The sequence below is a fragment of the Dipodomys merriami genome, unplaced genomic scaffold (assembly GCF_024711535.1).
Source record: "Dipodomys merriami isolate MVZ:Mamm:240054 unplaced genomic scaffold, mDipMer1.0.p SCAF_134, whole genome shotgun sequence".
In the NCBI taxonomy this organism is placed as follows: domain Eukaryota; kingdom Metazoa; phylum Chordata; class Mammalia; order Rodentia; family Heteromyidae; genus Dipodomys; species Dipodomys merriami.
The window spans coordinates 3,442,042-3,466,007 of NW_027202649.1; the positions used below are offsets into that span (position 1 = coordinate 3,442,042).

Sequence of the window (23,966 nt, forward strand, 5' to 3'; positions counted from 1 at the left end):
AAAAAAAAAGATATGTATACAAGAATGCACCTCACTTACCCATTTATGTGGCAAAACACTGGAAATATTCTAGGCAAGGCAGCCACTCTACCACTTGAGCCACAGCCCAGTCCTTAATATTAGAAACATCTTAGAAGCTTTCAGCAGAGGTAAGTAATGTGATGATAGGTGTGTAAGACTGAAGAGACATTGAAAATGATGTTTACTAACTACACGGGGGAAGGGGTCTAATTAATTGAGAAAATAATAGAAATCACACATATGAAAATATGGAAAGTGTGCTCTACTTTGTAAAAACTGTGAATATTTTCAAGAGACTAAGCCCTGAAATGTACAGATGAGAACCCTACAACATGCACACACACACACACACACACACACACACACACACACACACACACACACACACACACACACACACACACACACATTCTTCTAACCATTTTATGCATAACACTATTAAGTACTTTGTATGTGGACAGTGTTTCTAAAGAATTTTCGAAATTTCAAAACTATGCTATTTTCTATTACTTTCCCTTAGGAATAAAGAAAAAAAAAAGATATTTTTTTAAAACACAGTGTTTTGCTGCACAACCACCCCAATCATCCATCTCCAGAACTTTTTCATTCTCATGAACATAATTAAACATAAACACTACCTTCCCATTAAAAGAAAGAAAGACTCAATCTTGGAGGGAGGGGGAGAACCTCTTGCAGAAATGACTCCTCTGAAATGGTAACTCCTCTGTGCATCTTTTTTTTTTTTTTTTTTTGTCAGTCATGGGGCTTGAACTCTGGGCCTGAGCACTGTCCCTCAGCTCTTCAGCTCAAGGCTAGTGTTCTACCACTTGAGCCACAGCGCCACTTCCGGTTTTCAAGTGGTTTATTGGAGATAAGAGTCTCACGGACTTTCCTGCCCGGGCTGGCTTTGAACTGCGATCCTCAGATCTCAGCCTCCTGAGTAGCTAGGATTACAGGCATGAGCCACCAGTGCCTGGCTCCTCAGTGCATCTTAACAACAACAATAAAATTATATATATATATATATATTATATTATATTATATTTTTTGGGGGGGAGGTCCGGTTGTGGGGCCTGAACTCTGGGCCTGGGCGCTGTCCCTCAGCTCTTCAGCTCAAGGCTAGCGCTCTACCACTTGAGCCACAGTGCCACTCCCGGCTTTTTTCTTTTTGCTTATGTGGTGCTGAGGAATCGAACCCAGGGCCTCAGGCATGCAAGGCAAGCACTCTATCACTGAGCCACCTTCCCAGCCCTAAAATTATATTTTTTAAAAAGAAAAATAGTGTGTATTTTACTGAAATGCTCCTTTTTACTTTTTCTATTTTTTTTTCTACTAGGATTTCACAGTGCCCTTTTCTCCATCATCTACACTGAACGCTAGTGGTTGTCTGCTCTTTTTCTTAGCATGTTGAATGTTACTTCTCTTCGAACACGCTTACTTTCCACTAGCAGTGATTCCCTTCTCTTCATCAAGTTTTCAAAGGATTTTTTTTTGCTAGTACTGGAATTTGAATTCAGGGCCTTACACTCTCACTTCACTTTTTCACTCAAGCCTGGTGCTCTGCCACTTGAGTTACACCTCTATTTCTGGCTTTTTGCTGGTTAATCGGAGATAAGGGTCTCTGATTTATCTGGCTTTAACTGCAATCCTCAAATCTCAGCTTCTTCCTGAATAGCTAGGATCATAGACATGAGCCAGTTGGCTTTTTTTCCATAGTCCAGATTGGCCTGGTATTTGGGATCCTGCTGCCTAGCCTTCTGAGTGATGGCATTACAGGTGGCACTATCATACTCAATGGCCTGTATGGTTTTTGGCTACTTTAAGTACCATACATAAATGGAACCAATATAGTATATTTGCCTTTATGTGACTGGCTTATTTCACTTAGTATAAGCTCCCTACGGTTCACCAGTTCACCACGTTGTAGCTTGCATCAGGATTTCCCTTCCTTCTGAGGCTAACATTCCAATATATGGCTCTTATCATGTCTGTTTATCCTTTTACTCATTGCTTCCATAAATAACATTGTGAGTATAAACTCTCTGAGTGATATAGGCCTCCAGGTGAACATTATCCCTGCAGGATAATAATCTAGCCAAGAATGGAAGGATCTATCTGACCTGTGGACCCATGAACCAGAGTGAATGTTTACAGTGTCAAGCCACTGAGTTGTGTTGTTTTCAATAAAGTAATAGCTGACATAGCACTTTTTGTTCTGCTGGTTCTGGGGCTTGAACTCAGGGGCTCACACTCTTGCTTGGCTTTTTTCTGTTTAAGGCTGGTGCTATACCACTTGAATTACATCTCCACTTCTGGCTGGCTTTTTGTAGGTTAATTGGAGATGAGTCTTACAGACTTTTCTGCTAGGGCTGGAAGCTGGGATCCTCAGATCTCAGCCTTCTGAGTAGCTAGAATTACAGGTATGTGCCACTAGTGCATGGCTGATACAGTTTTTTTTGAGATTGTTTTCCTGTATAGCCCAGGCTAGCCCAGAACTCACAATCCTACTCTCTCTGCCTCCTGAGTGCTAGAAATAAGGGTGTATACCATTATGTCCAGCTGTAAATTTGTTTTTGATATTACAATATATTAACGCAAGTCAGACAACTATTATGACATCCTTCTTCAGCAGGTGCTGGTCATCTAAACATTACTGAGTTCAAGGAGGGATGTGGGCCTAAGAATCAACAATATTAAAAAATATATATATGGCTCACCCCATAATCTTAGCTACTTAGGAGACTAAGATCTGAGGATCTCTGTTCAAAGCCAGCCTGGGCAGGAAAGTCTATGAGACTCTCATTGCAAATTAAGCACCTAAAAAGACTGGAAGTGGAGGTATGGCTCAAGTGGTAGAGTGCTAGCCTCGAGGAAGAAAGCCCAGGGACAGAGCCAGGGCTCTGAGTTCAAGCCCCAGGTCTGGCACCAGAAACAACAACAACAACAACAACACACAAAAAAAGATTTGTGCATCACCTTATTTCTCTACCAGATGAAAAATAGTTACTGTGGTTATGTTAAATATGAGATTTAGCCTCTTAAGAGCTTTTTTGTTGTTGTTGTTGGCCGTGAGGCTTGAACTCAGCCTGAGTGCTGTCCCTCAAGGCCAGCCACTGGAGCCACAGCACCATTTCTAGTTTTCTGTTGGTTAATTGGAGAGTCTCACACTTTCCTGCCCAGGCTGGCTTTGAACCATGATCCTCAGATCTCAGCCTCCTGAGTAGCGAGGATTACAGGCACCCGGCCAAAGAACACCTTTCTTCATGGAGCACCCCAAAACAGCTGCAGAGGGACACGGCCCAGGACTCCCCCCCGTACCCCACCAGCCACCAAAGCTGGTGTTGACCTTGGCGTCCCAGCTGTCCCTGACCCAGCGAGATCTGTCTGCGGAGTGGGGGGGGGGGGGGCACCTTAAACTCGCACCACCTTAAACAGGCTCCGGCGCGCAGCCAGGGGCGGAGCCAGGCGGCCGTGTTGGTCACCGGCCCTCCGCGGACTGCGAACCCGGCTGCCGGACTGCGAACCCGGCTGCCAACCGGCCATGGCCTGGCTCCGGGCCGCCACCTGGGGGCTGTTCCCCCGGAGGGGCTACTGCTCCCGGGGGTCGCAGGTTGGGCGGGTCCCGAGTTTCCCAGGGTCCTGAGATGCCTGACCCGCGGGGGTGGAGCCCCCCTTCCTGTGACACCGTCTCTCCCCTGCAGGGCCAGCTCAGCCCGAGCTTCGTGGAGGCTCTGAAGATAGTTGTGGGGGACCCCCACGTGTCCACTGCTGCCGCCGTCCGCGAGCACCACGGGCAAGACGAGTCTGTGCACAGGTACCCGAGACCCGGGGACCCGGGGCTGGGGGCGGCGAGGGCAGTCCTGGGCCGCGCCCCTCGGCGGCTGTTTTGGGGTGCTCCCTGCAGAAAGGTGTGCGCCGGTGGCTACTCAGGAGGCTGAGATCTGTCAGGATCGTGGTTCAAAGCCAGCCCGGGCAGGAGAGTCCGGGAAACCAGAGAACTGGAAGTGGCGCTGTGGCTCAAGCGGTGGAGCGCGGGCCTTGAGCTGGAGAGCTGCGGGACAGCGCCCAGCCCAGAGTTCAGGCGTTCTGTGCCCCTGCGGGGACCTGACCTGGGTACCGGCCCCTAGGTGCCAACCCCCCGATGCCGTGGTGTGGCCCCAGAGCGCGGAGCAGGTCAGCCGGCTGGCAGCCCTGTGCTACAGCCAGCGCGTGCCCATGGTCCCTTTCGGCACGGGCACCGGCCTGGAGGGGGGCGTCTGCGCCGTGCAGGTACGGGGGAGGGGGTCGGGGGGGCCGGGGGGCGCCCGCCCCTCCTGAGGCCTGGGCTGGGACCCGAGTCATCCCGACCCGCCTGCCCCCAGGGCGGTGTGTGCGTGAACCTCACCCACATGGACCGGATCACCGAGCTGAACCCAGAGGACTTCTCGGTGGTGGTGGAGCCCGGGGTCACCCGAAAGGCCCTCAACGCTCACCTGCGCGACACCGGCCTCTGGTTCCCCGTGGGTATGCCGGCTACCTTTCCCTGCCCGTCTCCCGGTCCCCCGCACCCTCCCCGGGCTCGCTGGGGGCTGGGCTGGGCCCCCGGCTGCCCTCCCCAGCGGTCTGCCCTCCAGACCCAGGTGCAGATGCCTCTCTCTGCGGCATGGCTGCCACCGGAGCCTCGGGCACTAACGCCGTGCGCTATGGTACCATGCGGGACAACGTGCTCAACCTGGAGGTGGTGCTGCCTGATGGCCGGCTGCTCCACACTGCGGGGCAAGGGCGCCATTTCCGGTGAGTGCCCGCTGCCCTGGGCCTGCTTCCCAGAGCCCACTCCCGTATGGATGGGCCATACTTGCCAGGGGCCACTGCTGATCCTGGCGTTTGCTCACCCCTCATAAGGCTGATAAGGAGCCTGGGCCGGTGCCTCTGGCCTATAATCCTAGCTACTCAGGAGGCCGAGTCTAAGGATCCCAGTTCAAAGCCAGCCCAGGCAGGAAAGTCCATGAGGCTCTTTATCTCCAATTAACCACCCAAAAGCTGAAAGTGGAGCCATGGCTCAAGTGGTAGAGCCTTTGCGGGCCTTGAACAAACAACAACAACAACAAAATAGGACAGCACCAGGCCTTGAGTTCAATCTGCAGGACAGACAGACAGATAGACAGACACACAGACAGACACACAGACAGACAGACAGACAGACACACAGACAGACACACACACACACACACACACACACACACACACACACACACACAGATTTAGGTGGGGTGGACAGGGGCTGGGAAACAGCAAGTTCTATGATGGCAACTGGGGTCTGGGAAGGGCCAGCCCAGACATGGCGCCTTGGGGGTCAAACCTCTGGGCAGTCATTTCCCAGGACTTGGGCCAGGGCACTCAGCTACCTTGTGTCCCTGGTGTGCAGGAAGAGTGCAGCCGGCTACAACCTCACAGGGCTCTTTGTGGGCTCTGAGGGGACACTGGGCCTCATCACATCTGCCACCCTGCGCCTGCATCCTGCCCCTGAGGCCACGGTAGCCGCCACCTGTGCTTTCCCCAGTGTCCAGGCTGCAGTGGACAGCACTGTGCAGATCCTCCAGGCGGCAGTGCCTGTGGCCCGCATTGGTGAGCCAGGGGCTGGCAGTGGAGGTGGGGTCCACAGAAGAGGCCCCTGTCTCAAGTCTCAAGGCCTGGCTTCATCTCGGCCATCCCTTTTCCGGGTCTCAGAGTTCCTGGATGATGTCGCAATGGATGCCTGCAACAGATACAGCAAACTGAACTATCCTGTGGCTCCCACACTCTTCCTGGAGTTCCACGGCTCCCAGCAGGCACTGGAAGAGCAACGGCAGCGGGCAGGTGTGCTGGAGAGGGTAGGGTTGTGCGGCTCACCTTGGTGTCAAGCCCCAGGTCAACCTGTCTCCTCCCACTGCAGAGGCAATCACTCAAGACAACGGAGGCTCCCAGTTCTCCTGGGCCCATGAGGCTGAGGCACGCAAACAGCTTTGGACAGCACGCCATAATATCTGGTATGCACTCCTGGCTGTGTCTCCTGGCTGCAAGGTAAGCCTGGGACTGGAATGAAGTGGGGGTCTGCACTTGGGCCATAAACCCTTTCCTCAACCCACCACCCTCCAGTATATATAGAACAGTGGGCTGAGGCCCCCTAGAACTGGGCTGGGCATCAGAATCCAGACTACAGATTGTCCTTACCCAGCTGCTTCTCAAATGCTGTCTAGAGAGAGATTGGAATTGTCCTAATGCTTGGGAGTCCTCACAGAAAGCCTCACTCTGGGCTCTCTTAGCAATTGGAAAGACAGGGAAGGAATCTTGGTGGAAAAGAAGAAGTTCACACAACCTGGAAAGGAAGGCTTGACAGGAAGGCTGGACTCCAGGCAGGGCATGCTGATTCAGTAGTGTAGGGTGCAGGGGATTTGCACATGGTTGAGGCTGGGGATCCAGGGTAAGATTGAAGGCTTGGGCTAGCAAGGTATGGGGCACACACCCAGGCCAGTCATCTGGAGAAGAGCAGGCTGTTTACTTCTGTGAAATCAAGAGCTGAAGCTAGACCCTCCGTCCCATCCTTAACTTTGATCACAGTGGTCCTTTAACTTCAGGCAGGCAATAGGTGATGGGAAGAAACTCACTGGGCTGTCCTCTGACTCAGGGCTATTCCACGGACGTGTGTGTGCCCATTTCCCGGCTGCCTGAGATCCTGGTGCAGGCCAAGGAGGAGCTGAAAGTCTCAGGACTCACAGGTTCTGCCCACTCACCGTTGTACTGAGGGAAGCACTAGAGCTGCCGAGTGCCTGGGCCAATGGCAGCTCTATCCTCTGGGCCCCCAGGAGCCATTCTTGGGCATGTGGGTGATGGCAACTTCCACTGCATCCTGATGATCCACCCAGATGATGCTGAGGAGCTCCATCGAGTCAAAGTCTTTGCCGAAGGGCTGGGCAGGTAGGGGCTGAGCTGGGGAAGGAGAATGGAGGGAAGGCAAAGGGAGTCGGAGATGAGGTCGCTGAGAGCCCTCTCTCATGGCATTCCAGGAGGGCACTGGCACTCCACGGGACATGCACCGGGGAGCATGGCATTGGCATGGGCAAGCGGCAGCTGCTTCAGGAAGAAGTTGGTGCTGTGGCCCTGGAGACCATGCGGCAGCTCAAGGTTACCCTGGACCCCCTCGGCCTCATGAACCCAGGCAAGGTGCTGTGAGAAGCTTCAAATGCTTGGCCTACAAGCCTCCAGACCACAGAGCCCTTGTTCTGGAAGTTTCCTTTAAGCCTCCAATTCTGCAAAGGATGGACAGTGGGTATGCTGTCAGCTGATCTTGTATAGCAAGGGCCTAAAGTCAGAGGGAGACAAAGTGAGCCCCTCCCCACTCCTCTTGCTGCCCTCAGACATCTTTGGTTCAGTGGATGGCCCAGGATGCTTAACTGGTTTTTTTTTTTGCCTGTACTAGGGCTTGAACTCAGGGCCTGCGTACTGTCCCTGAGTTTTTTCCCTCAAGGTTAGCACTTTATCCCTTGAGCCACAGCTTCACTTCTGGCTTTTTGGTGATTTATTGAAATCTCACTGGCTTTGCTGCCTTTATGGTCCTCAGATCTCAGCCTCCTGAGTAGCTCTGATTACAGGTGTGAGCCACTGACACCCAGCTCCTCTCTGCTCTTACATATCCCGTCCTGGCTTGGAGGGATGTCACCTGAAGACTAAGATCACACCCCTCTCCAGCGGCCTCCTCACCACTAGGCCCAGGATCCTTCATCCTACACTGGACAGGAATACTCCTTTCCTGGAATGAGGAGCTCTTCCTTTCCCCCCGCCCTCTCCCAGGTTAATCTGTACTCTACTTGTCATGTCTGGGGAGCAGTAGGTAGAACCTACATAGCCACTCTCTCCTCTTCAGGTACTGACTTTTGCCCACTGTTTTGAGCCTTGTCCTCTGATTTACACAAGCTTGGGGAAGATGGTGGTCTCAGGCTGAACCCCTGCCCTTGGTGGGGTTTTGTTGGTTGGTTGTTTTTTGGCAGCCTCCCCACGAGGCCTTAGAATATCAAACGCATTCTGGAAGCTGCTGCTTCATTAGAAATAGAAATGAGATCCTCCTCCTTGTGCCACACCTCTCCACGTTGCAATGGATGACATTACCAGCTTTTGCCCTCAAAGTTAAGTTCAGTCCACCATGCAGCCTGCCTGTCTCGGGATCCCCCAAGTCAGAGCCCATCTAGAGTAACTTGGCAGTTGTTTCTACTATGCCCACAAGAGGGCGCCTGACACCATCTGCTCTGGGCCACAGCTGCCCAAAGCTCTTCTGTCTACATCCTGTAACTCCAATCCCTAGTCTTCTCACCTCCCAGGATGGGGGTGTATGGCCAGCTTCTAAATCCTCCACCCCTTGCAGGTCCCAGGAGCTCACAGAGCTGTTCCTCTCTCCCACCCTGGGCCTCTTGCCCCCTAAGGAAAGGGGCTAGGCAAGGGATGCGGGAGCCAGAGCAAGTGAGCAGCAGCAGCCTCCAGAATCTGGAGAGCCCAGGCTTTCTCTAGAATCCCCTCCCCACTCTCCCCCTTTGGCTCTGAGGGGAGGCAGCTTCCTGTGGCTTTCTCAATCCAACTTCAGTTCCTGGGATCCCATCTCTGGGTACTCTCAGACAACAGTGACAGTGACCTGTGCTTGAGGCTGGGATATGCCAAGGATTTTGGTGGCAATCATCAGCCCTCTCCCAAGCCACTGCAGGAAATGAACAATCCAACTATTGGTCCAGCCTCACCCTGTAAACAGCCCCCTTCCCCTTCCAAGCATAGTGTAGCCCCTTCCCCCGGCCCACCATGGCAACTGAGCAGAGGCTGTCCCAAGTTGATGTGCCTTCCAGTACCTGGCAGCTAGAATTCGTTCAGAAAATGCCATTTCCTAACAGTTTCTTTTATTAAGAAAAATTCTAAACATACAGAACATTTGAAATAACCAGCACATTGTTCTGTGAAGGTTCAACAACAGATATTTTTTGCCTTACTTGCTTTGTGCGTTGTTTGGGGGGAAACAAACTGGGATTCAGATTATACATGTCTCAAAATCATTCACTATCTCCTTAGAATAAGAGCATTCTTCTATGACTTTCCACACTCTTATAAATGGCTGTTACATGAATGGTTTCCAGAGGGCTTGTGTCCAGGAAAGCATGCTGGGCCCCCTGGTGGAGGAGCTGAACCCACCTTTGTCTCTCCGCTCTCACAAAGGTGGGGGAGGGGAGGGAACACAAGATTCTGGAGAGATGCTTTCTGGATGGAGTGACAGATACCAGCTCCACTTGGGAAGCCCAGACAAACCCTGCCCCACCCCCATACCAGCGCTTGGCAACCTGGATACGAATTCAGAAGACAGCAACCAGCAGAGGGCTGTCGTGTGCCAGGTGGGAACCGAAGTCCCCGGGGGTGGAGATGAACACCGTCCCTGAGAGCCTGGAATAGCACCCAGTGTGGGCCTCAGCTTTGTCCCACCCAGCTCCCAATCACTAGGCTCAACCATGGCACTGCCAGGTCCTTGCTACCAAGGTGGGCGCACACAGCCTCGGATTCCAGGCCCAGGGTCAGACAAGGAGATTTCCTTCAGAGCTGGGCCCTGCCCCGCCACTTTTGCTGGTGGAATTAAATATAGAACAGGGAGACACAGTTGCTAGGCAGAAGCAGGAGTTGCTGTGAATAGAACAGTGCCCTTTGCAGTGACAAAGCTCCAAGGAAGCCCACTGCACATGTGCCAGGTCTTCAGGGCCAATCTTGACCTTCATGATGGCCTCTGGGTTGCATGATTTTGTCCCCACTTCACACACGTGGAATCTGAAAGCAGATGAATAAAGCTGTATCCCCGGGGATCATTCCTTCTTCCAAGCAGAGAGTCCACACGCAGAGGGGCCCATGTTCTGACAGCAGTGTTCCTGGGTTTTTACTTCAGGCAGGTCCGACACCCAGGCCCCCAAACCTGTTTCTTCAGTTCTTTGACCATGTCTCCGGCCTTGCCCACTGGCTTGCAATGAATACCCTTGTACAGAGTAAGTGAGGTGGGAAAGAGACTCAAGATCCAGAGGCCCTGGTGGCAGCTCAGTCCAGACTTGTGGGTCTGGTGGACTTGGGCCCCGAGGCCACAGCAGAAGCAGGCCTGGGAAGGGTCAGGCTAGAGGTGTGGAGTCTTCTCCCTTCAGCTTTCCTTAGCTGGTTCTGTAGGAGGCCCTAGAATGCAGCTTCTGGAGCTTGGCTCTGAGACAGGCCAGGCATGTACTGCTACCCCCTGCCCTGAGCTTCTGGCCCAGGCTGCTGTTTGCCAACTTTTGAGAGCTTGAGTAGCTGGTTCTGGTTCAAGGGCTCTGAGCTGGCTCAGCTCCAAACCCAGGCCTCTTCCTAGGCCTCAGAGAAGCATGCCGCCCATGAGTCAGCACTTGGATGAGAAGGCCTGACAGAGCAACAGGCAGGCAGAGCAGAACATGGCACAGGAAGCAGAGGCTTCAAGAGAGGGGCTGTGCTGGCACCTGGTGTGTGTGTGGGGAACCCACATTCTCCAGTGGTGGCAAGTTCTTTGCCCTGCAGATCTCTCCAGAAAAGTTCCATCATGATCACTCCACAGATGATGGCAAGTGGCTTCCACAATGCTTAAGTCAGCATGTAGGATGCACACCTGAACCACCGCTTCCTTCTGCCCAGGTACGGCTGGATGAGTGGTACTGCTGCACCTTGCAGGCAGCTGAAAAGATGCTAAGGAGGTAGGTGTGGGGGGGGGAGGGGGCATGGGCCTTGCCCCCCATTTTTCACTTGTATAGCAGTACTACATTAAAATAAAATCACACAGTGCATCTTTTGTTAGACATTATTTTAATACCATATCAAAACACCTTGACTAATGAAGGTTTTCTCCCAAGCTTTGAACATTTTTTTAAACATTTTATAATAAGTTTTTTTTGTGTGTTTTAATATATAAATACAGAAACCTATCTTGTATGGGCTGATGCCACGTATGAACATCAATGGCTAGAATGTTCTCAGAGAGCCTGAAAACGGGTAGTGGTACATGTTTCTTTAGTAAAGTCTTTTGCTTGTCTGTTTTAAGTTTTCTGGGGGGGAAAAATCCGTAAGGACCTAAGAAGAATGTTCAGACATTTTTGCAGTACACTTGTGATTGTTAAATCCTCTGAACTGACCGGAACCAGGAGGCAAAAAAGGGGAAGACGTGGGAAGGGGGCGGGAGAAAATCCTGGCTGGTCAGCTGTTGGTTCTGTTTTTGGCAATGAAATCATGTGGCTATCAGGATTCTTAGGGGAGAAAAGTGCAAAACTAAGCCAGAAAACAAATATGGAAAAACAAAACCAAAAAACAACCCCAAACTCTCAAGGTAGAGAGGTTGGTGATGCAGAGAGCCAAGTGGGGCGCTGGGCAAAGGAAGGGACTGTGCCGCCTGCCGTCGGGCTGGCAGCGAGGACATGGCTATGTGTGATCTGTCACTGAGTGGGTTACAGCTGGGCAGCAAACAGCAATCTGTAAACATCACGAGGGAAAACACCAGTCGACACTAGACTTTTTTTTATATAATTTTTTTTTTTGTAAACACTTTGAAGACAGACCCACACACTTTTCAAAGGTGAAAAAAGAAAATGCCCTTTTCCCTCCTGGGTGGAGGGTGAGGGGAAGGATACCAGTAGATTCACTCTTCTCTCAGACTCGCTCTCATCTGACTGGGTGTCCTCGAGGAGGAAGGAGGACCGATTTCTGGAAGTCAGTGCAGAAGGGGTGCCCTGTTCCTTCTGGGGGTCCCAAGCTCAGCTCTGTCCAGTGTCCGAGGAGCCTCCTCCCAGGAACAGGGGCTGTCTGTCCCTGTATGAGTCAGAAGAAGTCAGCTGTGCTCCGTCTGGCTGAGGCCACTGCTGCATCCCTTGGTGGCAGCAGCACGTCCCCCCGAGGGCAGGCTGGCGGGGTGTCTGTGGTTCGGTCCAGGCAGGTCCCCCAGAAGCCAAGCATCATGCTGGGAATTTGGCCCGCGCCATGCGCCAGGCTCCACTCCCTCTGCCTCACTCTCGCCCTTGCTTTTTCTTCTCCCCATGCCATCAGATTTTGAGGTGAAGGTAAAAAGAGCAAGTGTCCCCGGTTTGTCTGACATCATCAGCTGTTCTGGGCATTTACTTGGAATAAATAAAATAAACCTAACAAAAGAAAACAAAATAGAGAGAGCAGAAAGAAAACAGGCCCCCAAACCCTTTGGTTGTGAGATAAGGAGGTAGAAATAAGCTTTTTTTTTTTTTTTTTTTCCTTTCCTGGAGCTTGTGTTTGTTTAAAAAAAGAAAATGTTAAGCTGGGCGCCGGTGGCTCACGCTTGTAATCCTAGCTACTCAGGAGGCTGAGATCTGAGAATCGCGGTTCAAAGCCAGCCCGGGCAGGAAAGACCGTGAGACTCCTATCTCCAATAAACCACCAGAAAACCGGAAGTGGCGCTGTAGCTCAAGTGGTAGAGTGCTCGCCTTGAGCTGAAGAGCTGAGGGACAGCGCCCAGGCCCAGAGTTCAAGCCCCATGACCGACCAAAAAAAAAAAAAAAAAAAAAAAAATGTTAGCCCAGAACTTAGAAGGAACAGGTAGGGCGAGGGGCAGGAGAGTGCAGCCAGCGCCAGCAGTAAAAGTACCCTGGGAAGAAATGGCGGGATTGGGAGGAGGGTGTGGCCTGGTCTGCTGCAATCAGGGCCCTGTCCTATGGGACAGAGGGGCCAAGTCTGGCTTGGAGGCCTGAGAGTCCTCTGCAAGCGGAGTGAGGGAGGCGGCCTGCAGGGGAAAAAGCAGCTGTGAAATGAGTGCTGGCCAGCCTCTGTGTCGGACAACGCACAGATCCCACAGGCTATTCAATGAGTGCATGTCCGTAAGGCGACAGGAAATGATCCAGAGAAGCGGACTCTGAGAGGTGAGGGAGAATGCGCCTATCTGGCTGTAAACCCAGTGCCCAGCTAAAGGCTCATCTGCTTCCCAAGCTTCCTCAGGGAGATTTGCTTTAGATGTTTGGATACACTGGTCTTTCCCCAACTAATTCCACCTCTTCTGCGGGCATGTTTATCCTATCACAGAAGATCCTTCCACTTCTGGATATAAATCACTGTCCTTCCCTCTGCTCTTCCTGCTTTCCCTCAGAGAAGCGCGTCAGAGCAGCCCCGCTTCCCCACCAGCAGGCCCTCAGCAACCTGACCCCGAGCCTGAGTCTGCTCAGGTATGGGCTCACCTTTGAGAGGAGTCGGCAAGCAAGCCTGGCAGGGTCAGTCCGCAGGGTGTTCCGGACAAGATCTGTTCACTTCAAACCATGAGTCTATGCAGCTGTGGGTCAGAAGGGGTGCCAGAGGAACTACTTTAGCTCCTGCCACTGGGGCTCTCCAGTGTCAGACTTGGGAGAGGGTTTTCAAAGTCTCTCCTGAAAGGACCCCAGGGGAAAACCACCCTGCCCGCTTTCTGCAGCAGGGAGAAGGGGGGAGGGCGGCCGGTACAGGCTCAGGGGGATCTGGCACTGTAGGAAGGATGAGTAGCCTTGAGGTCCTTGTGCAGGAAGCTAACCAGTCGCTACTAGGGAGAAAGCGAGGGAGTTGGTGAGCACTTGGGAGGCTGGTTTGATTCCTGGCTGTGGGGTCCTATGAAAGCCTCCTCCTGGGTTAAGAGAGCAGCTAGATGGCTCCCTTCCCAGGGCACGCCTTCCGAGTCTACCACGCTTGGCTACGCAGGTGAAAGGTGCCCAGGCCCTTGAGCTCTGACATTGCTGCGTAAGTGAGCCAAGGAGGGGCTTGCAGTAAAGTCCGGCTCCCTAGTGTTTGAAGAGAACTGTCTGCACCAGAGAAAGAACAGTAATTGCCCCAAGACAGAGACCAGAATTTGTAAACTAACATCTGGGCATTTTCAAACATCAACTCAGATCATCTGCATATGTTGCCTCAGGCCCAAGGTATTTTTTTTCTCCTATCTCTGGTTAGTGCCCCCCGCCCCCAGGACACCTCCAGACTAAGAATCAGTTCTCTAGACCAGTTGTGCCCAGGCACGGCCACTGTCCTGTAGACCAGTGGCCCCAGGTTGCGCTGGGAAAAGCCTGTGGTGCCAGGCAGCAGTGCTGAGCTTGAGGAGGAGAGAGCAGGTGGTGGCCACAGGAGCACGGAGTGTCCTCCTGTCCGGGCAAGGAGGTGTCTTCTTTCCAGTTGGGAACAAGAACAAGGTTCCTCCTGGAGGCCGAGGACAAATCTTGGCCCTGCTAATTTTAGCAGTGTGTGCCTACAGGTAGCGGCTCTTGCTGCCTCTTGCTCCTCCGGGGAGAAGGGCAAACAAGACACAAGGACACCCTCCACATTGCCTCTCTTACCCTTTGGAGCAAGGGGCTCATGGAGGAAGAACAGCCAAGCTCCAGGTGGGATCCTGAGGACCTCCGACCTGTGGGGCTCCATGAAGCAGAGCTGGACCTCTGGCTTCACCTATGTCTTGCCCTTGGGATGCTTAAACCCCCTGTCAGCACAGTTGGATATACTGTGCCCCTAAGAGGCCATCCTATGGTCAGAGGAGACCAGATGGCTGGCGCCGGAGGTCTATCCTTAGGAGGTGCCACCCCGCCAGGTCCTCGTACCTTTTGTGATAGATGCACAGGCAGGGCAGTCTGGCTATCGTGTCCCCCTGAAGCAGCTCCTCCAGGCAGATCACGCATTCACCCGCATCTTTAGTCAGCACATCATCTGAGACAGGGAGACAGGGAAAGAGGACTAGGCAGGAGGGGACACAGAGCAGACACAGGTCTAGGAACTAGGTGGATGACATGGAAGCCTGAAAAAGACCTTCACCTTAAGACCCTTTGGCTTTACCCCATGGAGTCAAGATACATGTACCCCACATGGGACCCAAAAAAGGCAGCACGATGCAAGCAGTTTTCTTCATGTAGACTTTCCCCTAAATATATACATATACCAGGAACACTGCTCGAGGCAAGAGCAGACTGCAACTTTCATTTTACTCCGAAATGCACTGAAAGGGCACGAGGGGTCTCTTGGTAGATGGCATGAGGAGGTCGCCGGTGGCGGATATGTAGATGTTTACCGTACGTTGCTTTCAATATTGCTTTACTTTTCATGATCAAATATAGAAGCAGGAGGAAAGCTGGCCTAGTTTTGAGAGTGAAGTCAACCTATAGACATTCTTAGTCATTTCGTCCTTGCTCTCAGTCTTGGGCATCCCACCCTGACAGGCTGCAGCCCGTGTGCTCTTTCCTGCACCCCTCGGGACTCAGAGCGCAGCGGCATCATTGACAGGGAACAGCTTCCTGTGCGGCAGGGGAGCCGGGTTTCCCCTCGCTTTCCTCTAACAAATGGGTAAGGCATCTCTGAGCCTCTGACACATTAAGACTCCTCTGGATCCAAACAGCACAGCCTCTCTGACCGGCTGTGTTCATTCCCCATAGGCTATCTGTCCGGCCACAACCCCCATGGCCTCCAGAGGCGACAGATTTGGGGACAGGGGAGGCAGAAATGGAGATTCAGCTGAAGGGCGGCTTTCTTCCTCAGCAGGACTAGACCTAAGTCTCCTCTCTCTTCACAATGCAGGGAGAGGCAGGGGACAAAAGGGTGAGTCATTTTCCTAGAAGTTCCAGGCCTTCAAGACTTGTACACCTGTCAGTTACACAGCCTTTCCTAGTCATTTCACGAGTGATTTTCTGTGCTTTCCCAAGCAGCCTGGGTCAGGATGCTGATGGGAAGAAGTGTGCAGCTGCCCTGCCATGAGGGGGGAGCACCATCCACTGGGAATGAGGCTGCAGAAGGCCACATGGAGGCCCCCGGGTATAGTGGGAGAGACTTGGAGTTGGACCACGTGAGGGAACCGACAATGCCCACATCTAGCCCAGCACCTAGGAAGCAGCATTCTTCCACCACAAAAGGCCAACAAGAGGTGGGCTGGGTGTGAGCTGAGTAAAACTTCCTTCCCAGAGCTCTGGGAATCAGCAGTTCCCAGGTATCTGGGGGCTAGATATGGAGTCTGGCTATGCATCAGACTTCCGCCCTCGTCTAACATGGGCGCGGAGCCCACTGCTAGAAGGAAGCTCTGGAGGGGTGAAGGAGAAATACAAAGTCAAGGACTCTGAGCCAGCACATGTTAAGGCCCCACTGCAGATGGATTCAAGCACCCCTTGGCAAGCTCAGAACCCAGGATGGGAGGGGGTCTCAATAAATGCTGGATAATGAGAAATGCAGGAACAAAGTAGATCAAAGTAGTCTTCGGGTCTGCTTTTTTTTTTTTGCTGCTTATCAAGCTGCTTCCAATCTTCTTGATACTATGTGCAAAGACAATCAATGTCTGCCCAGAGGAGGGGCTGGCCTGGCTTGGGGTATGTGTATGTGCATGTGCAAACTAGATGGTGCCATTGTCTGTCCCTCTAGCCAGACTATGGACCAACCAGGCAGCAGGCAAAGCCCTCTGGACTCATTCAAGTGTGATGTTGGGATGAGCTGGGGTGGAGGTGAGGGCATACTTCTGCAGTCTACTGCTATTGTCAGAAGAGGTGCAGCGTCCCCATTGCTCTGGGCCAGCGATATGCCAAGAACTTCACATGTTCCAGGAAATCCTAAAAATCCAGAGTGGGGCCTTTGGGTAAACTCATGTAGCTGCTAAGTGGCCAAGACTCCTTCCAGATAGACTCCTTGCCTACTTCTTTCACTTCTCTTCTTACTCTGGGGCTGAAAACCACCACACATCTCACAGATTGCTTCAAATGTTCCCTTTTTGTGAAGCGTGCAGGGCTGTGGGGGTGGAGGTGGAGGTACCCAGATGCTGAGTGGATAAGGCAGCCTGAGAAGCAGTTTGGCATGCCAGGGCCTGGTTGCCCCAAGAGAGCTCATATAACCAATTCCCCTAGGGACTCGCAGGGCTGCTGGTAGCACAGGACTCGAGGGGAAGCACCCAAAGACACGCTTCTACTAACTGGCTGGGAGGGAAGTCTGACGGCCAGCTCTGAGTCGGCAGTGAAGTGTGGGAGCATACACATTCATTCCCCTCGGGCCCCGTGGCAGTAAGGAGAAGAGAGAAGCCAGAGGAAGAAGAACCCCGAGCACACAATGGAGTCCCTGGCCTCATGGCCAACTTAGGTGCAAGAGAGGAGCGCCGCTTCAGCAAGTACAAAGCTGCTGGCATCTGCTGGGGGACAGGACAAGCCAGCAATACTAGTGCCAGATTTTGTGGCTTCCTCCTTAGGAAAGCTGGGGAGCTCTACTCTCCAGACAAAGGAGAGATCCTAAGCAGAGGGTATCCCCTGCCAGCTGTAACCCATCCCAGCATCCTAAGACTGTGATGTGCAATCTAATTGTTTTGTGGAGTTGGGCTGCTATAAGGACAGCCCAGGGGTCTGCCAACTGAAGCACGGACCTGAGTTGTCCAACTCCCTACAGCTACCCTAGTGCCCTCTCCTCTGGCCACAGTTTCTGGTTTTACCACTGGCACTGAGTCCCTGTAGGCCTCCCTCCCACTCCTCACACCCAGTGGTGGCTAATCTGGCAATAAGTACAGTTGGGTCAGCAGTGGCTAGGAACCCTGGGTAAGGACCCCCTCCCTGTTGCTCCCCTCACCCTTAGTAGAGGGAGACTTAGGACAGACACCTCCACAGCTGCCAGACTTCAGCCACTGCTCCAGCAGCTAACAATAGCTCTGGGCAAAGCCCCACTTGGGGCTGGGCCAACTCTCCAGCCAAGATTCAGCTACCCAGGCCTGAGAAAGGGAGGGCACATCCATCCCAACCATGAAAGCTCTAAGAGCAAAAGACACAGGACTTCTACAGGAGGACCTGTTTGTTTGTCCAGGTGTCTGGCTCAGGGTGGACTGGCTCTACCAGGAGGCTTTTTGTGGTTAAGGAAGCCAGGTTCCTTTCCTTTAAAGCTTATAGAACATTTAGAATTTCCAGAACCCTGAAGATGAGGCAGTTACCTTTGGCATAGAGGAGAAGGAGGGCAACTTGAGTCAAGAAGCGAGACATAAACCTGTACTCTAGAACAGAGATAAGGGGGTGGGGGTATCCTGAAGCAGAAAACCATCAGCCCCACCAGATTCTCCCAGTTCAGAGGAGTCTTGGAACAGCACCCCTAAACTTTCTGTCAACCCCATAGTGTCAGAAGTCTCTTCTGTCAGAACAAAGATTAAATCTCCACCCCAGGACTCTGCTAAGTCAAGTAATTGGGCAGTCAGAATTTATGTGCATATTTTTCAAGGCTAATTCCATGAATCTCAGGGCCACAGAGATGCTGAACGGGGAGAGTTGGTAAAAGGCCCATGGAAGCTATCCACCCATTTACCCAGAGGGCGCCCATCTCCTTTCCTCTCTCCTGCACAAGCACAGCACCCTCACCTTCAGAAGTCCTAGGTTCAGGGCTGCCAGGAAGGTCAGAAGGATAAGGGGTCTAAAAGTTAAGTTCTTTGGGTCTAACTCCCCCCACCCCCATATCCACAAGCCTCCTAGCCAGTATGTGTCTGGGAGTGCTACATGCTCTGGTTGCATTGGCTGAGCCAGTTAAACCGGTCTTGCTTTTTCTAAGTAAAGAAAAAAAATCTGGCAGGCAGCTACTGGAGGCCTTCCAACCTTCTGCTCAGGCCAGCCCTTATAATAAGAAAAATACTACTTTCTATCTGCCTCATTTAGGAAGTTTCTACTTTTTTTCTTTGATGGTTAACTAAATTTCAACTTATTCAACCATTACACATTTTCTAAAATTTTCTCCAATTGGTGCCAGCAATTGTGAAAGGTATGTGTGTGTGTGCACACGTGCATGTGTATGCACACATGCACAGGGACCAAAAGTTACAGTGACTGTTTTTTTAATGGTGCTGGAATTGAGCCCCTTGGACATTCTAGGCAGGTTCTCTACTATGAGCTACATCCTTAGCCTTCAAGTGACTGACTTCACAAGGAAACAGAACCTCCCCAACATCTGAGTAGGCTTCACCTTGTCCTCTTTCCAGAGTCTGAGAGCTCATACCTCAGAGACTTCATTAACTTTCCTTCAGGCCTTTGTTAAGGTTTTTTTTTCCCCCCCTTAAAGTACAAAAGTAATGTGAAGCCCACGATGTTGGAATCTTGAGGAATTGTGGGTAGAACATGTTACTAACAAAATCAAAACAAACCCCGATTACCTTTATAATAACAATAAAAAATAAAAAGGAGAAGACTCAAAAACCAAAATAAACCTAAAGCTCCTGACTTGGAAGCTTTGGCCTGTGACCCAGAGGGTCTTGTGCTCTATCTGAACTAGAACAGACCCTGGATTTGCCTGGAAGACTCCACTCCACAGGAGTGTATCCTCCTACCAGCTGGCAAATGCTGCCCTGTTACTAGGAAGGTTTAGGTGTCTTTAGACAAAAATGAAAACTGGTTATGAGGAGTTCACACCACCAAAGCCTCCTTTCCATATGAATCATGTGAACAGAGGGGCCAGACATTGATTCTAAAGGCACTTTAAGACAAACTTCACCCACAACAAAACTGGAGATGAGTAGCCTCTCTGCCTCTGGTGGTAAAGACTGGCCTTTGAAGCTGGGTGCCAGTGGCTCATGCCTATAATCCTAGCTTCTCAGGAGGCTGAGATCTGAGGATTGTGGCTCAAAGCTAGCCCAGGCAGGAAACTCCATGAGACTCATATCTTCAAGAAACTACTCAAAAAAGCTGGAAGTAGTGCTGTGGCTCAAGTGGCAGAGCACCTGCCTTGAGCAAAAGAAGCTCTGAGACAGTGCCCAGGCCCAGAGTTCAAGCCCCAGGACAGGCAAAAACAAAAAATAAAAGAAAAACCCAAGACTGGCCTTTGCTAGAACCTAGAACACCCCACCCCTTTTCAAGCAGAGGTTGAGGGGAAAATGAGAAACAATTCAACAATAGTAATGGCTGTATCTCAGATAGCCAGCCTGCCCTTCCTCTACAGGACCCTCACCCGGCCTGCTGGTAGGGAGGATCAGCAGCTCCAGACACACAAGTGTTGGTACGGAAGAGGACCCGGGGACACTTTGGGCTGTCATGGGAAGTTCTCTGGGAAAAGAGCTGGAGACCTTCACCTTTCCCATTCTGTATATCGGTGTGGGTGACTCCTGGCCCAGGGTGGCCCTGAGGTTACTTTGTCCCCCACAGCAGCTCCTGTAAATTTCTCTCCGATGACTCCAAGAGCTAAGTTCTCTCAGGCCGAGTCCCGTCTGAAGCTCCTTTGTGCTCTTATGACAGCGAAGGCAGTGTCTACAGAGAGCTCTCCCCAGCAACCCAGAGGACAAAAAGGGCCTCATAAAGTCTCAACACATTGAGGGCTGAAGTGAATACAGCATTGGAGGCTATGAGACACCAGGGAGACTTCTCTCTCTCCATGGTCCCAAGAAGAGATGGTCAGTGGGGACAATGATCATGTGATCCCCAGGGTCAGGTAACAGCAAGTCCAGAGGCCTGGCAGCCATCAATCCCCACCCCCCCCCCCCCCACACACACCACGGGAAAAGAGAAAAGGCTGCCTTCTGGGGAGGAAAGGAGATTCTGGACACCAGGTAGGATGTAACAGGAAAAGCATCACTGGAATACAGACAGGGCCATGTGAGCCCTATAGCTGCCCAACCTGAGCAAAGGTTATCAGACAGTATGTACCAGTATAAGTAGGTAGTTGACTTCTGGCAACTAGAATCTTTTAGCCAAGAAAGTAAGGAAGGGATTCAAAAATATGAAAGGAGCATCTCTAGTCTAAAACACTTCAAAATCAACTATTTTTTTTTGGTGTTGGAGATCAAATCCAGGGTCTTACACACACTACATAAGCACTATACTACTAAGCTATGTTTCTGGCCCCTGAAATTATTATTTTTTTGGGGGGGTCCGGTCATGGGGCCTGAACTCGGGGCCTGGGCGCTGTCCCTCAACTCTTCAGCTCAAGGCTAGGGCTCTACCACTTGAGCCATAGCGCCACTTCCGGCTTTTTTCTTTTTGCTTATGTGGTGCTGAGGAATCGAACCCAGGGCCTCAGGCATGCAAGGCAAGCGCTCTACCTCACTGAGCCACCTTCCCAGCCCCCCTGAAATTTTTTGAGTGGTAACATGACATTCAAAGAGTGTCAGATTTTGGATTTTCAATTCTAGAATTAGATGCTTATCTGGTAATACCTATGTGAATGTTCTACAATCATTACACCTCTGGTTCCAAGCATTTCAGATACGGGATACTTAATCTGTAGTAGGGTATGTTTTTAAGAGAACCAAGAGGATCAGACTTGTCAAATCCCAGGATCATCCTGGAATCAGAAATCTTCCTAGTCTGTGTGTGGAAAGGACACATACAATGTCATGAGAGTGTCCCCCAGGAAGTCTATCATAAGATGGGGGCAGGAAATAAGTCCTCAGTCTCTTGGAAGTCTTTTCCTAGGTCCCACTCTGACTTTAATTCAAGAAGCTGGGCCTGTACTGGGGGCAGGAGAGCACCCCCTCTGATCCATAGCCTGTTCTTTTAGAAGATGCAGTTCTTTGACAAATGTAGCTTGAAGTTTAAACATCTAAGAACCTAAGAATGGGAAACTAGTGACCCCAGCAGCCTACTGATGCCTTGCCTGACCTAGGACAGCTGTCCCTTCATAAGCACTGACTGCCAGGCTCTAAAAGGTTTTATCCATAGGGATTGCCATTCCCACTTTGTGGATCAGAAAACAGGCTCTACTAAGGTTAGTAACTTGTCTAAGATTATAGTCAATGAGTGGTAGAGGAAGGTTTTGAACTTAGATCAGTGGACTCGTAAATCCTTGCTCAAAGGACACCAGTTAGAGGCTGGGAATGTGGCTTAGTAGTGCTTGCCTAGCATGCATGAAGCTCTGGGTTTGATTCCTCAGTCATAAGTGGCGCTATGACTCAAGTGGTAGCCTTGAGCTAATGAAGCTCAGGGACAGTGCCTAGGCCCTGAGTTCAAGCCCCAGAACTGGCACAAAAAAAAAAAGGTAGATGCTGACATTCATTTTCTCCTCAGAGACACCATATTAGGGGGTCTGAGTGTCACAAAATCCCCAGGCCCTACCCTCTGCTGTAGTCAAGGCTCAGGTCTGAGGCAGCCTCCAGTCCCTAGTCCCTAAAGGGTAAGACGGACTGAACTCCATCCCTCGAATTCTGTCATGGAATTGTAGAGCAAAGAGGGTCTGTAGTGGTGTGGGAGAAGGTACTTCCTCCTGGACCCCTCTGCCAGCTCACAGGGTTATTCTCGCTATCTTGGGCCTACTGTAGTAGCAGATGAGGCAATGGGCACCTCCAAACTATAGTCCATGAAATGGACTGTAGGAGGGGTTTGGGCAAGGGACTCAGTAGCAGAGAGAATTCCCATTTCTGTGGACATGATCCTTGGTCCACGTCTCTGCTAATTCTGACTTGTGCTCCTCAGAATAGCTCCCAGGATCCCTGGAATAGCGGGTTCCTTCGCACTACACAGACACTTCTGATGGAAGGTGGCTGATACTGTAGTACCCTGTCCTGCCCCCAGGTGAAGGGTCGTGCCCCCCCCCCCCCCGCTGGTTCCCTTGACTGATACAGGAGGCTGGTGAGGCCCAGCCCTTACCATTGTAGGAGAGGCGAGGTTTGCTCAGACACATTATAAAGTGCATTTCCATCTCATCAGAAGCCACAGACTTGGAGCAAATGGGGCACTTGAAACCTGAAAGAGAGGAAAACGGTAAATATCTTCTCCAAATCCAAATATCCACCATAAATATCGACCCACTCTTTGATGACCATGTGTGGAGTCAGCCACTGTACACAATGGCAACGTGAACGGACCTAGACCTGACTTCTCTTCATAAGTCCTTGAGGCTTTGTTTGCATTTGGGGGACAGCTTTCACTAAGGCTTTCCTTGCCACATACCCCCGATAACCCCTTTAGAGGGCACTGATACCTGACATGAGTTTTTCAGTCCTGAGGCTTGAACTCAGGGCCTGTGCACTATCCTTAAGCTCTTTTTTCCCCCCCTCAAGGCCAGAGTTCTACCACTTGAGCCACAGCTCTACTTCCAGCTGCTTTGGTAGTTGATTAGAGACAAGAGTCTCATCCACCAAACCAGGAAGTACCTTCATCCCTCACCCAAGGGCTATGGAAGCTGTCTTTGAGAAGTGTTAAGAGCAGTTGGTGGCCCTCCAGAGTGCTCCCAAAAGTCACTACGTGAAACAGCTGATTCAAGGTGCCAGGTAAACAGAACACAGGGTCTCATGATCTGCCATTTTATCCCCCAAAAGGTTTGGACTCATGTACCCAAAGAGCTTCATCAGCACTGTATCGGGACTAGTGAGTCTGAGTGAAAAATTTCTGAGTTGAAATCTATTAAGCAAACCTAATCCCTTGATATATTAAAAAATATATTTGCATATATATATATAAACACAAAATGAACTAGTATCAATTTTTTCCATTTTGTTTTTATTGAGATGATTTTTCAAATAAATCAATTCTTTTCCATATAAAGTCTACCCAAAAGATCTATTGGCTGTTAAAAAGTTATTGATTTGTCTGTATCACTTTGTACATATCACAGCTGCTTTCTCTTGTGGCAATGATTTTTACCTTCCTGGTCTGTACTTCCTAACATCCAACGACTGCTGAGCAGATTTCACTCTTTAAATTGTCCGTCAAGTTTTCTAGACACAGTTTTATTTGACAATAGTAATGATGGTCCATAACATTTCTTATGGAACAGATAAATGGCCAAGTGTTCAGGGGCCACTGGTGCCACTCTGGGTACAGAAGCATTCACACCTTCCCCAGTATCTCGCATGTGGCTGCCTGCTAATCTGTATGGAAAGCTGTGGCTGGATGACTTAAAGTCTTTAAATTCTTTTTCTCAATGATATTGCTTTAAACTATAGGGCAAACACATAAGACATAGGACCTGTTTAAAGACAGATGCTCTATGGCATTGTCCCCACTCCCTCCTACTCCTTTCCTGAAAGATTCTTGGCACTCTGAACATCC

At 51.0% G+C, this 23,966-nt stretch overlaps 1 protein-coding gene and 1 long non-coding RNA gene across 3 annotated transcripts; one reads left to right on the forward strand and one right to left on the reverse strand.

The window, feature by feature from the left end:
• The first annotated feature begins 3,500 nt into the window (after positions 1-3,500).
• LOC138825109 (probable D-lactate dehydrogenase, mitochondrial) lies at positions 3,501-9,004 on the forward strand. Its single transcript, XM_070019512.1, has 11 exons — positions 3,501-3,631; positions 3,723-3,835; positions 4,149-4,290; positions 4,383-4,524; positions 4,635-4,794; positions 5,426-5,625; positions 5,728-5,856; positions 5,933-6,060; positions 6,665-6,755; positions 6,843-6,954; positions 7,044-9,004. The coding sequence occupies exons 1-11, from the start codon at positions 3,563-3,565 to the stop codon at positions 7,207-7,209; spliced, it is 1,452 nt and encodes a 483-aa protein (XP_069875613.1). The 5' UTR covers positions 3,501-3,562; the 3' UTR covers positions 7,210-9,004.
• A 1,718-nt stretch (positions 9,005-10,722) lies between these two features.
• LOC138825111 (uncharacterized) lies at positions 10,723-22,654 on the reverse strand. 2 transcript variants are annotated; one of them, XR_011371342.1, is made up of 4 exons: positions 22,563-22,654; positions 14,607-14,712; positions 13,233-13,324; positions 10,723-11,847 (listed from the first exon to the last, which is right to left on the reverse strand). It is a non-coding gene; the product is annotated as an uncharacterized lncRNA (long non-coding RNA). The 2 variants fall into 2 exon arrangements; XR_011371341.1 differs by having other exon boundaries at positions 10,724-12,173.
• Between the last annotated feature and the right edge of the window lie 1,312 nt (positions 22,655-23,966).

What these genes read in the sequence shown, in the direction of transcription:
- LOC138825109 (XM_070019512.1), top strand. Translation starts at nt 3,563, where the DNA reads ATGGCCTGGCTCCGGGCCGCCACCTGGGGGCTGTTCCCCCGGAGGGGC. An exon ending in GGGCAAGGGCGCCATTTCCG is followed by an intron (nt 4,795 to 5,425) that starts GTGAGTGCCCGC and finishes CCTGGTGTGCAG; the next exon opens with GAAGAGTGCAGCCGGCTACA. An exon ending in TTTGCCGAAGGGCTGGGCAG is followed by an intron (nt 6,955 to 7,043) that starts GTAGGGGCTGAG and finishes ATGGCATTCCAG; the next exon opens with GAGGGCACTGGCACTCCACG.